This window comes from Stigmatopora nigra, chromosome 8 (assembly GCF_051989575.1).
Source record: "Stigmatopora nigra isolate UIUO_SnigA chromosome 8, RoL_Snig_1.1, whole genome shotgun sequence".
NCBI classification, from domain to species: domain Eukaryota; kingdom Metazoa; phylum Chordata; class Actinopteri; order Syngnathiformes; family Syngnathidae; genus Stigmatopora; species Stigmatopora nigra.
Genome location: NC_135515.1, coordinates 6744367 through 6756436, shown reverse-complemented (window position 1 = coordinate 6756436; position 12070 = coordinate 6744367). Strand labels below are relative to the sequence as shown.

The window sequence follows — 12070 nt, the reverse complement described above, 5'->3', positions numbered from 1 at the left end:
AACCAAACTCGATTTTCTTCTAGTTTTCATTCCTTCATGACAGAAACATCTAAACAAGTTATGTGCTCATTAGTTGTACGAGACACCATTCCCATGCACTTTGTGAAAAGAACTGTTGTTGCAGTTTTCAAAGAAATAATTCTAGCGTTTATAACAAGGATTTTCACAATAGGCGACTGAAATCCAGGCAGAATAAGGCACTCTTGTTACTAGATGGGAGTAAAAGTATGAAAAAATATCAACAAATCTTTTGTGTTGTGTACAGGTGTGGTGTGTGAGCAGCAGCTCGGACCCGGAACAGCACATCAACCGAACGGTGGACAGAGCCGTGGAGTCCATCATGCTAGACAACTTGATCCCTGACCTGCAATACGCCGTCAGCGTGGCCGCCGTCACCGGCATGGGCATCGGTGCTCGCAGCTTACCCGTCCAATTTGTTCTATGTGAGTTTGGTCATGTGACACAGAACAACAGACTAGGTTCTAGGTTCTCGGTTTACAGTTGTAATGACTTCTATCATCAGTTAAGTCATTTTTTTAAGTACTAAAATTATTTTTTAGATATGTTTAGATTTTGGCTTCATGTTGTTGTTTTTTCTTCTTCTTTTTCTAAATGGTTGTTCTTGTTTTTCCAGCCCAACCAGATGACTTCAGTTCCACACCCGTTAGAACAGGCAGAGGCGATGTAAGCATCTCGGAGCAGATCACCGTGGTGGTCCGGCAGCCCGCCTTTATCGCTGGGCTTGGAATGGCCGCCTGGTTGGCTTTGATGGGCCTCAGCGCCTGGTTCTATTGCCGCCATCGTCGTAGGAAGCAGCTAGGCCACTATACTACGTCCTTTGCGTACACACCTGCAGGTGGGCCATAGAAACAAAATTTTACAACCCACTATTTTCTTTTCTTTTCAAATATTCTCCTCATTTTACATGGGTTTGAGAAATGACAATACATAGTCAATATAAGCCTTAAGTACATTACTATCCCATTTTTCTCCCTTAAATGTTAGTGCAGTGTTAATGCTGAAACTATGGCGTATATTTCTTTTCTCACGGTGTTTCCGTTTCCGTAACACTTGAGCGCAAAATGTGAGAATTTAACCACAGTGAACTCCACTTGAACTTCTCATATGTAACACTTTTCATTTCAGGGCAGAGAGCTCGTCGTTCAAAGTAAAAAGATTAGTGTGACTTAAGGAAAAATCCAAATAGACAATAAAAAAAGCTGGATTGATGCATTTTCTCTAAAACTTCTACTGGGAAAGTTGATGCTCAAAGCTTTATGTCATTGTCGTCTTATACGAGCATATTTGTCTCCACAATACTTAAGTAACCTGTGATAACTTCAATTTAGTTTGTATTGCTTTAATCTTATAAAGAAGGTATATCATGATATTGTCTCCTGCACATAAGAGCTCAAAATTGAATGTATCTTTTTTGTTGTCATTCTTTAGTTGGCTTTGCTCATGGGGACGGATCTGAAATCATCAATGGAGGGTAAAGAATTTGCTTTTAGATTTATTTTTCAAATTATCCTCACATTTTCTAGCAGAAACTTGACTCAAAAAATATAATATTCTTCTTGAATGTCTGCTAAACATAACCCAGTTAATTCTTTACCCTTTTTTGGTTCAGGATGGGCAACATGGGCAATTTCCCCTGGCTGGCTGACTCGTGGCCCACCCCCAACTTGATCCGCAATAGCCAGGATTCCATCAATTGCTGCTCTGGCAAAATGGACTCGGAGAAACTTTACAACGGTGAAGAAATCGTGGAAGCTCGTGTTTTATTTTTTTGTGTTGTTTCTATCTCATAACATTCCGCTTTTCCACACAGCTGCCAATATGGCCAACTACCGCGCAGAGAAGCATGACATGGCGTCCACCGACAGTCCCATTTACAGCACCGTCAACGCGGTGCCCGAGGACGACCTGCTGAGCTACTACGACACTTACTCCAGCGCCTCCTATAAACAGGGGCCTGACCCATACAGTAGCAGCCCAACGCTGAGTAATAATGGCTTGGTGGCTCTCGAGCAGGACCTGGACTTGTGGACCATGCAGTCTGGACACTCCACCTCGGAATACGCCAAGTTGCACTACTCCAAGAAAAGCAACGGTAAATTGATTATTGGTTGACATCTCATGTTACCCACGGCGATCTTACTTGCATTGTTACAAAATGTATTGGTCGCATGTCAGTTGCCATAGCAACCAAGAGAACACTCTGATAAGAGCTTAGGGCCATAACAATGATATGTCCTTCTATTGCCTTTACTCATTGCACTCTGTTCTTGAAAACCTTCACCAATATGATGTCAAAATACTAGTGATAAATCTATCTGGATTCATATATTGATTAGTCAAGCAGCATGGGATTGAAATATATGAAAAAGAGGGATCACTGGCATGCATTAGCTGGAAAATAACACCACGAGCACTCCTGCCTGGAGGCGTGTAATCAAAATCCATCCAGACACCTTTGAAGCACACATGAACAAACTCTAATCGTTTACTAAGCTTTTACTGAGCTGTGCTGAGTTTGATATGCCTTTTTTGTTCAAATAAATCGTAATAGAAATTGAAATATGAAATGTTTTGGCAACAAAATTGTCCAAAGTATCGAGATTGGTTTAAAACTCACTCCCTAATATCATATTATTTCAATTGTGGTAGGCTTTAAAATTGATAAATATCATCTATTATATCATTCATAAGTTGGGGGATTTGCAGCTCTAATAAAATCATCTTTTTTATCTCAATTTTTGCATGTCAAAATAGCTGTAAAAATTGCTAAGTGCAAAAGACTATGAAACAGAAAAGTTAACATTTTTACATCCTTCCAAAGTTCAAATATAAGTTCATGACTGTTTCTGTGACATCAACTAACGATGCACTATTATAACACAAATACTGTTTGATACGCACGTCTCCCAAAGAACATTTTAGAGGTCCTTGATGGTTTAAAAAGGAAAAAAAAAGTTGGCAGTGAGAAGTGTCCTTCATGCTCTGACAAGCCAAGCACTGAAGCATGTTATTATTATTTTCCATGTACTCTCAATAGATAAGATGGTCAAACCGAGATCCGCTGGGTCGGTGTTGCCGCCGCCTCCGCTCACCTGGGTGGATGTTCTGTCTCTTCCACTTCCTGGCAACAAGGACGGCCACGGTTCTGAGATGGACCGCCAGGAGCGACTCAGGTAAGACGGTATATTCAATTTTCGGCTATTGTTAAGTCCAATTGTAAGTGTCTGTAAGTTAAACAGTTATTTTACTGGTTTCTGATTCGTGATCAACCAAAACAATGATGTGCCCAGCAGAGAGAAAACATATTTGACACTCCTAATTAAATTGATTTCAGGTCCCCTCACCTGAAAAGTCCAAAAGTTTTTCTAATGTATTATTTTGGCTTGTTTTTATCTATTTTCTGCCATTGACAGCGATAGACGTCCAATCCATTTGAACAGGGATACTTGTCATTGGGTAATCATGTTTCAGTGCCACTGAGGGCAATTGAAATATGGATTGGACATCTGTTGTCATCAATGACTTACCAAGCTAATAAACTTCAAGGGGAATAACATTACGTATACTATATGCACAATCCCCAAACTTCAACCCTACTGAGAAAAAAAAGTTTGGGCATCTGTGCCCATCGACAGTAGGCAATGAGTTAAGTTGTAATTTATTAAATGAACTACTCTGTTAGAAAGTGTTGTAGTAAATAGTAATGCAAAAACAATCCATTTATAGAGCTGATCTGATTTGTGTATCATGGTCAATGACAATGAGGTGAACAGGCTTTTAATAACCAATTTGCCCTTAAAGCTTATTATCTAAATGCACACAATAGCAGCAACAAATCCAACTTTTGAGTGTGACTTGAGCAAATGAACATGTGGCGGTGTCTTCAGGCGGCGCTTTGTGGATCCCAGTGTTGTGTATTTCCCGTAACCACATGTGACAGGTCGGATCGCAGACATAACGGCAGGGCTGGGCTACTCTGACCGTGCTGTGTCTTTACTGATGCCATTAGCCGCAATATGACAGCATGAATTAGCTGGCCGCATTTTGTGCTGACATGTCTATCATTTAATTGAGCCTCATGGCATTGAAAAATGTTTGTCACTGAAGTGCTCCAGGGACTTTACTATTAAAGTACCAACATTAGTTAGTTAGTCCTCGGTCATGTAAAAATAAAGGCTGACGGTATACTATGTTATGAATGAAAATCTGTTCTTTAAGGGGAAAAAAAGGTACAATATTAAATATATAATATTATTTCCTTTATTATAGTGACTACTAGTGGCCACTTGGCAACTAGTGTATGTTTTGCTTCTTTACATAGTTGCCATTTTTACATGGTTTAAAAAAAGCTTTTTCATGAGGAAATGATATTGTAGGACTTCAACTAACACTTAAGTATTGAATTTAACTCAGGTAATGAAAAAAAAGGGGGGTTTCTATGAGTAGTAATTTAAATGAGTGTTTATGTCATTGGCTGGCCACCAACTCTGGCCCAAAGTAAGCTGGTATGGGCTCCAGCACCCCCCGCGATCCTAGTGAGAATAAAGTGGATTAGAAAATAAGATGAGAACAGTGTTTATTCTTTACAGATTGCACTCGGCTTTAATAAAAGAAGTTGCTTGAAATTAGCAAAAGATTTATAAATGATGGCCATAGCCAAATAATTCCGTGATGTACAAGTAAATTATTTAGTCTACTTGGACAAAAAAAACTACAGTAAGTCAACATTGTATATGATTCCAGTCAGTGAAAACATGTCAAATCTAGTCGATTAACATAATGTCATTGCAATGTTTCCGCTTGAGTTAACACACACGAACAAGCAGTTTGCGTGATGAATATTCAGCCCTTACCACTCATGTCTCATCTTTATATTCTCCAGCTTGGGGGAGGAAGACGAGGACTGGTGTCCCCCACTGCCCGCCAGAACCTACCTAATGGACGAACCCCCCGCCACCCTCCAATCTTTCCACTCGGCCACGTCTTCCCCTCAGCGCGACCCTGGCGAAAGTCTGAAGCCCCGGCACGCCGACCTGCTCGTCCGCCAGCACTCTCACTTCTCCCAGTCCAACCCGGATCTGTTGGCTAAGACCGCCGAGGCCCAACACGGCGGCAGCCGTTGGGCGGAAACCTTGAGGGGCGATGGCTCCCACAAAGGTTAGTGGGAAACGGGCCTCCTGCGAAACAAAAAGATCACGTCACATTCATTTTTAAAGATCTCCCCATCCTCCGGGGTGCTTAACGCATTTTCTTGTCAGGACAATCTCCTGGCACGCTTGGTGAATTTAGCCCCGCGGCTCTGTCACACAGATGCAAGACCAAGAAGAAAGCCCCTAAGGACGCTGCATTCAGACGGGAGTCGCACAACCAAGCAGGTATGACGCATGCTTGTCTGTATTTTGTATACTTTGGCACAGTTTTAAAACGGAGGAACATATCTAATGATGACCTGTCTACCATTTAGTCCTTTGGCGCCCATTAGACTGAAATGTAGGTCAATGTATCTAATTGAGTCACAAGGGAGAGTGCCAGTGTACCATGCAAAAAGTTGTTTATTTGAATCCAACATCCTCTAAGTTGTCACTCTTTACCTGAAACGGATTAATATTGAGCCAGTCTGCCACATAGTGAGGTGGTGCCTGGAAATTTAGCTCACGAGGGAGAGTACCAGCTCACTGTGCGAAAGATAGTTGGTTCAAATCCAACATTTTCCAACTTGTCATTCTTTATCTCAGACAGAATAATAGTGTGCCACTCTGTGACAAAGTAAGGAGTTGGGTGGTTATTTAGCTCACGAGGGAGAGCACCAGCCTACCATGTGAAAAGTAGTTGGTTCAAATCCAACATCTTACAAATTTTCACTCTTTACCTGAAAAGGGAATAATAGTGATCGAGTCCGTCACATAGTTGGGAGCTGGTTGGGAAGTAAAGTGTGGCCACTGAATGGTGTAGAGGTTTGCTCACCTGTTGGATAACAATTGGAAAGTGTATGTGACCAATGGTGACCCAGCAATAAAACAACCATGTATACTATGACTATGTTTCTAATACAGATTACTTTTAGAGGATGGTGGCTCAGTGGCTAAGTCATCAGTCTCCCACCTCTGTGGTCTTGGGTTCAAATCCAAGTGCTTGCAAACATTTTCCCAATATTATTCAGGCAAATGAATGAGGTAAAAGTACAAGTACTACTGCTTACTCTCACCGGGTGGTGGTCCAGTGGGTAAGTCATCAGTCTTCCACCTCTTTGGTCTTGGGTTCAAATCCAAGTGCAAGCAAAGATTTTTCCAATATTATTCAGGTAAATGAATGAGGTAAAAGTACAAGTACTACTGCTTTCTCCCACAGGGTGGTGGCCCAGTGGCTAAGTCATCAGTCTGTCGCCTATGAGGTCCTGGGTTCAAATCCCAGTGCAGGCAAATATTTTCACAATATTATTCAGTTAAAAGAATAAGTTCTAATAAGTGTTTAAGTGTATAAGTATTCAGTGGTGGATGAAAGATTTTGTCAAAAAAATGACTAAGTGTTTCACCCCATTTCCTTGGATAAAACGTTTCAACACCTATGTATAAGTGGGGCACGAGTTGGTGTAGTGGGTTGCACACTCGCCTTTGCACCGAGAGAACGTGAGTTCGCTTCCCGGTGTCGGCGGTTCACTGACCAAGCAAGCGGTCGAGGGTCGGCCGAAGGCCGACCCGAGAACGCCTTTCGCACATACAGGTCCATCAAGTGTCTTCCGAACTGCCGAAGGCAGTTCGGAATATAACCTTTTGCTGAAAAGTATGACAAAGTGTTTAATAAAAATTTAAAAGTTTTTTCTTTTTTTTTTCTTCTTCTTCTTCTTGTTCCATTTACCAATTCTTCTTTCCAAGTATTTTCAGCCAAACGACGGCAGCGGGAATCGAACCCAGGTCTCCCACACGGGAGTCCTGTGATCTAACCTCTGCGCCACCAAGTGACTACATGTTCCTTTGTAATCATTTGAGTGTCTTGACAAGTATTTCACAGAAACAACTAAGTGAAAATGATGTGTCCCAACCGGGGCTTGAACCCAGGTCTCCCACTCAGTAGTCCGGTGAACTAACCTCTGCGCCACCAAGCAGCTACACTTTCTTTAGTAATCATTTGAGTCTCTTGAGTACAAGTCCACATATACAATTAGGGGAAAAAGATGTGTCCCAACCGGGATTTGAACCCAGGTCTCCCAGGCAGGAGTCCAGTGAGCAAACCTCTGAGCCACCAAGTGGCTACACTTTCCTTTGTCATCATTTGAAGGTCTTGACTACAAATACATAGAACAACTAAGGGAAATTGTTTCCTGTTCATAGTGAGCGAACTGAAATTGGCGGACACACCCTTTTCCTAGTTGTAACAGGCTTGCTAGTTTCGGAGTTGACCGCCCTTTCTGAATAACTTCCAATTTTTTTCTGGAAAAGTTTGTCTGGAATCTATCAGATGTCAACTCTAACATATGTAAATGTATATTGTAAAAAAGTTTTTTTTTTCAGAAACTGAATGTTTTCAGTATTAAGTCTATCATTTTTCAATTTGAATATGATGGGATGTCTTTTGATGAAACGATGCCTACCTTTCCCACAGAGCTGCCCCCTCCTCCAGCCCCTCCACCTGTCGACGTTCCAATCCTCGCAAGTGATGACCACCACCAGAGAGGTGCCACAAAATGGTCATCACAAGGTAGGTGGCTGTAAACAGAGCAACACAACAGCTAAGACACTTTTCATGTGATTGTCTTTTAAATCTCTACTAAAATGATCCATCAAATCCTATTTAAGGTTTAACCTATATATGTATATATGCATCAATATTATCTCCTCAGATGAGAATGTAATGCAGTTGGCCCCCTCCAACCAGATGTCGGACTATAGGTCGCTTGGTGGCAGATTGCCAGCATCTACTGGACACACGAGAGATCAGGTCAATTTCTGCCTAGCAACCAAGGAGTAAGGAACAGAATTATTTATAAGTGGCTGCCATTGACAACATTTTTTCTATGCAGAATCTCATGTGAGCTGGCAACTTCTCCGTTACATCTCTCGTGAGCTAAGGTCTTCACTTCCGGACCTCCTGTAAAAATATCCAGACTCAACCCATGGGATCCTTTGGCACTTCTAACAATGTTTTGTCGACCCAATAAAAGATGAAACGTTACATTATGTACATATTTGCTCGTGCTGCCACCATTAAACTGTGCGTGAATGAAATAGAATGATCGATGGGTGTGAGGGTACTTGATTGTGTGTGTTTCGTGTTTGCGTTAATATTGCGCCAAAAAGTCATGAAGCCAAAACTGTGATTTGCTTTCCACTTGTTATTGTAATCTTCAGCTGCTATTTCAACACACCAATATCAAAAAAATCAAAGTATAGTATTAGTGTACAACAGCGCCTACCACCGGACAGAATGGATATTACACCACATGTTTACATGAGTGGATGAAAAGTAAATGTTGCTGTTATAATAAAAATATTTTGGCTACCATTCAAAAAAATTAAATCCCCATGAATTCACAAATAATATTAATTAATGGATTGCAACATAGAAATTCCTTTTATCTAAAATATTTTATGTTGTATTTGTTCATCCAGGAATAACAGAATAGTAGATAAAATATCTGACTATACATTACCATTATTTGTGGGATGAATAAACAGATTTTTTTTGGATTAGATTTAAAAGTTCAGAAATGTATCTTAATTTATATCTATTTTTGTTTTAACTACAGTATTTGTTAAATAGTGTAAGACAGAAAATCTAGTCCTGTTTAAAAGAAATGTCAATGCATATCTAAGACAAACAAATACAATATCTAACAATATATCAGAAATATCAATAATTTCCATATTTTTGCTTAAAGATATATATACACAAGTATTATAATAGGGCAAATTAAAATTATTTTTTAATATATTTTAAATCAAATGTGATGGCTGGCTTCCCATTGAGTTATATTACATCTGGTTGCAAATTAAATACAGCTATTTATTCTTTTTTTGTCAGAGCAACTCTCACATTGTACAGAAGATTCTTGAATGTAACTGAGAAAATGATGTGATATACAAAGCCAGCGCAGAGAGCATGTGTATAAATGTTGTTGTGTGTGTGTATACTGTATTGTACTGTGACACCATTGTACATTGCCACTGCTGCTTCCATTCATTCTTTTTAATAAATACGGTTTGAAAATTCTGATGATTGTTTTTTTTTCTTCCTGGGAATTTACATTTTAATCATTTAGAACATGTTTGTGGTTTGGAAAATCTTAAACCATTGGTATTGCTTTTAGACATATTGGTTTATATTTGTTTATGATGTTGCTAGTCAACTTTAAAAATGTATAAAGTGAAAAATGTTTCCACAGTAGTCCCCCGTTTTTCGCAGTATACCGGGAAAATGAACAAATGTGGAAAAACTGAAAAAAGGGGGGTCACTGTATTATGTTTTTATGTCAAATCCATTGAAAAAGTTCTCAAATTCTTCTGAAAAGAGACAAATTTAAGCAACAATGGTAAAGTTGTTCAAAAATTCTAAATAGGATGAACAAAACCATTCACTTCATGACAAAGTCTAAAGCCCAAATCATATAAATGGAGACTAAAAATGTTGATGTATGACAAGATGAATGCAAAAAGTAAACAAGCTTAGTAGACAGCAATTGTACAATTAAGTCGGTGTTTGTGTCATTTCCAGCATTTTGAAAAGAAAGCGCTCAGTCATCAGTTCCCTCAAGCGAGTGTGGTGCGCTCTGAACATTTCGTGTTTTCAGCAGATTCCCTCTGACAAAAAAAAAAAAAAAAGCACGGCGCTCCGTGATTGGTCGCATCGCATTGTTCCGCGCCTTGCCAAACGCAGGCTGGCGTTTCTTTTCGGCAAACAAAACTTTTCCGGCACTGAAAGAATCGCAGCGTTTCTCCGTTTGGCTTTTGGGAAAAGAAACAAAGTGAGCCAGGTAAGAAAGTCAAGAAAAAATATCTTATTCTACAATGGCGAAATTTCAAGAAACCTTTCACAGAGGCATCTTTATATTTTTCGGTGGATTTTTTTTTCTCATTATGCCACTATAAGGGGGGGGGGATTGTTTTAATATTACAAATATTTTCATGTTACAATAAACGTTGAAGAGAATTTTGTTCCATTAAAACTTTTTTTTAGATTAAAAACGGAAAAAGACAAAAGACACTAAGATTATTGTTCATATCCGCATTATATTATATTTTTATGAAATTAAATACATTGTTTACATTACATTTTCCATTGAATGTTTAGTAAAATTGTGCTATTTTTATTGTGCTATTTTTGTCCAAACATTGAATGTATTCAATCTATTTTTTTTACTACTCAGAAAATGCCTTAGTACTATAAATATATAGTATTCTTATTTTCATTTATTTTCTGACTATTCCAAATGATAAATTTTTGTTTGAAAATTTCAACCAGTTGCTAAATGATCATAAAAAGAAAAAACGACTTCTCCCAATTTCAGTATGTACAGCTTCATGGGAGGTGGTTTGTTCTGTGCCGGGGTGGGCAACATCCTCCTCATCGTCTCCACGGCAACCGACTATTGGATGCAATACCGCCACTCCACCAACTACATGCACCAAGGCCTGTGGCGCTACTGTGTGCCCGGCAAGTGCATGACGCACACCGACAGCATCGGTAAATTGACCCACGGTCCTTCTCATTACGATTCCCCAAACTTGTTGATAATGGAAGCCTATTTCCCATTTTTTTCTGTCCGTCAGCGTATTGGGATGCCACGAGGGCCTTCATGATCCTGTCCCTGCTGGCATGCTTCATTGGCATAGTGATTGGCGTCATGGCATTCATCCACTACTCCTCCTTTGACGGATTCGACAAGACCTTTGCTGCTGGCATTCTTTTTTTCATCTCCTGTGAGCTCTTTTACAATGGCATCCTCCCTAGCTGCCTATTTCAATTATTCTTATGGCCTTAATATTGTTTTATTTAAAGTATTTTTTAAAACATTTTGGGAGGTTTAGTCAAAACAAACAAACTTTTTTTTCAGGAAAAGAATCACAATTCAAATACTACCAGTTACACACTAGTCACATCTGAAAAGTTACATAGCCCCACAAGAGGGCGCCAATGACTGGATAACAGCAGGAGGGGCCCAATTATTTTTGTATTTATTATTTCCAATTTTAAATGTTTTTTCTTTCTCGGGCCTGTCAGTGGTTGGATAGGAAAATAATACATACATCGCATCAGAGTATTAATTGATAAAAAAAGTGCAATTTATAGACCTGAAACGATGTAAATTAAAGAACTGGAAAATCGCTTTCTCCTACTATTACGATAAAAGTAGTTTTGTGTTGATACATGGCAAAGGCATAGCATCTTTGCGCTGGTTGTATGTAAAATGATTTTTAAGGTGAGCGATGTGGCCTTTTACCTGTCGTGCGTGCAGGTTTCTTCGTGCTGTTGGCCATGGCGGTGTATACCGGCGTGACGGTCAACTACTACGGCAAACGTTACGGGAGCTGGCGCTTCTCTTGGTCCTACATCATGGGCTGGGTGGCCGTGGTGCTCACCTTCTTCTCAGGTACAACTCGGCGTCCCCATCGTCAACACGGTAAACTGTAAAAAGTTTTTGTTTACAGGAATCTTCTACATGTGCGCTTACCGCATGCACGAATGCCCGCGGAACTCAAACTCGCGCTGACCTCACACGCCATTTCCTTTTCCGCTTCTGGCCTCATGAATATTCATGATTAAAGCACTGAGTGCGTCTGAATGCTTTCAATTTTGTTATCAAAAAAGACGACGTCAGCTGGAGTCTCAACTCTGACCCTTGACCTTGTAATATCAATAAATATTGGCTAAACGTTTAACTTTGTTACATTTAAATTATTAAAATTCAAACCATGACAAGCCAATGTTGATTTACAAAAGCCAAATATTCTATGCAAAGGCCTGATAACATTAATATTTTGTATTTCAAAATGTAACTAAAAAGGTCTATATTTCAAAATACAGGAGTTAATTTCCCCACCCAGCAACCCAATTT

At 39.6% G+C, this 12070-nt stretch overlaps 2 protein-coding genes and 1 long non-coding RNA gene across 3 annotated transcripts in view; 2 read left to right on the top strand and 1 right to left on the bottom strand.

Moving 5' to 3' along the window:
- Positions 1–9228, top strand: part of LOC144200857 (roundabout homolog 2) — a 38718-nt gene extending 29490 nt beyond the window's left edge. The window contains exons 15-25 of the mRNA XM_077723199.1: positions 266–443; positions 635–856; positions 1450–1492; positions 1631–1755; positions 1832–2113; positions 3059–3194; positions 4904–5178; positions 5280–5396; positions 7621–7716; positions 7859–7956; positions 8039–9228. Coding sequence (XP_077579325.1) covers positions 266–443; positions 635–856; positions 1450–1492; positions 1631–1755; positions 1832–2113; positions 3059–3194; positions 4904–5178; positions 5280–5396; positions 7621–7716; positions 7859–7956; positions 8039–8050 — 1584 coding nt within the window. The 3' untranslated portion in view covers positions 8051–9228. The remainder of the gene's footprint in view (positions 1–265; positions 444–634; positions 857–1449; positions 1493–1630; positions 1756–1831; positions 2114–3058; positions 3195–4903; positions 5179–5279; positions 5397–7620; positions 7717–7858; positions 7957–8038) is intronic.
- Positions 4597–11725, bottom strand: LOC144200858 (uncharacterized). The gene is made up of 3 exons (XR_013327214.1): positions 11456–11725; positions 7610–7724; positions 4597–5198 (listed from the first exon to the last, which is right to left on the bottom strand). It is a non-coding gene; the product is annotated as an uncharacterized LOC144200858 (long non-coding RNA).
- On the top strand, positions 9821–11894 carry lim2.3 (lens intrinsic membrane protein 2.3). Its single transcript, XM_077723198.1, has 5 exons — positions 9821–9988; positions 10523–10698; positions 10785–10934; positions 11471–11605; positions 11664–11894. The coding sequence occupies exons 2-5, from the start codon at positions 10524–10526 to the stop codon at positions 11723–11725; spliced, it is 522 nt and encodes a 173-aa protein (XP_077579324.1). The 5' UTR covers positions 9821–9988; position 10523; the 3' UTR covers positions 11726–11894.
- The last annotated feature ends 176 nt before the right edge of the window (positions 11895–12070 follow it).

Coding starts and splice junctions, on each gene's coding strand:
- lim2.3 (XM_077723198.1), top strand. CDS start 10,524: ATGTACAGCTTCATGGGAGGTGGTTTGTTCTGTGCCGGGGTGGGCAAC. Junction 10,699..10,784: donor GACGCACACCGACAGCATCG/GTAAATTGACCC, acceptor TCTGTCCGTCAG/CGTATTGGGATGCCACGAGG. Junction 10,935..11,470: donor CATTCTTTTTTTCATCTCCT/GTGAGCTCTTTT, acceptor TCGTGCGTGCAG/GTTTCTTCGTGCTGTTGGCC.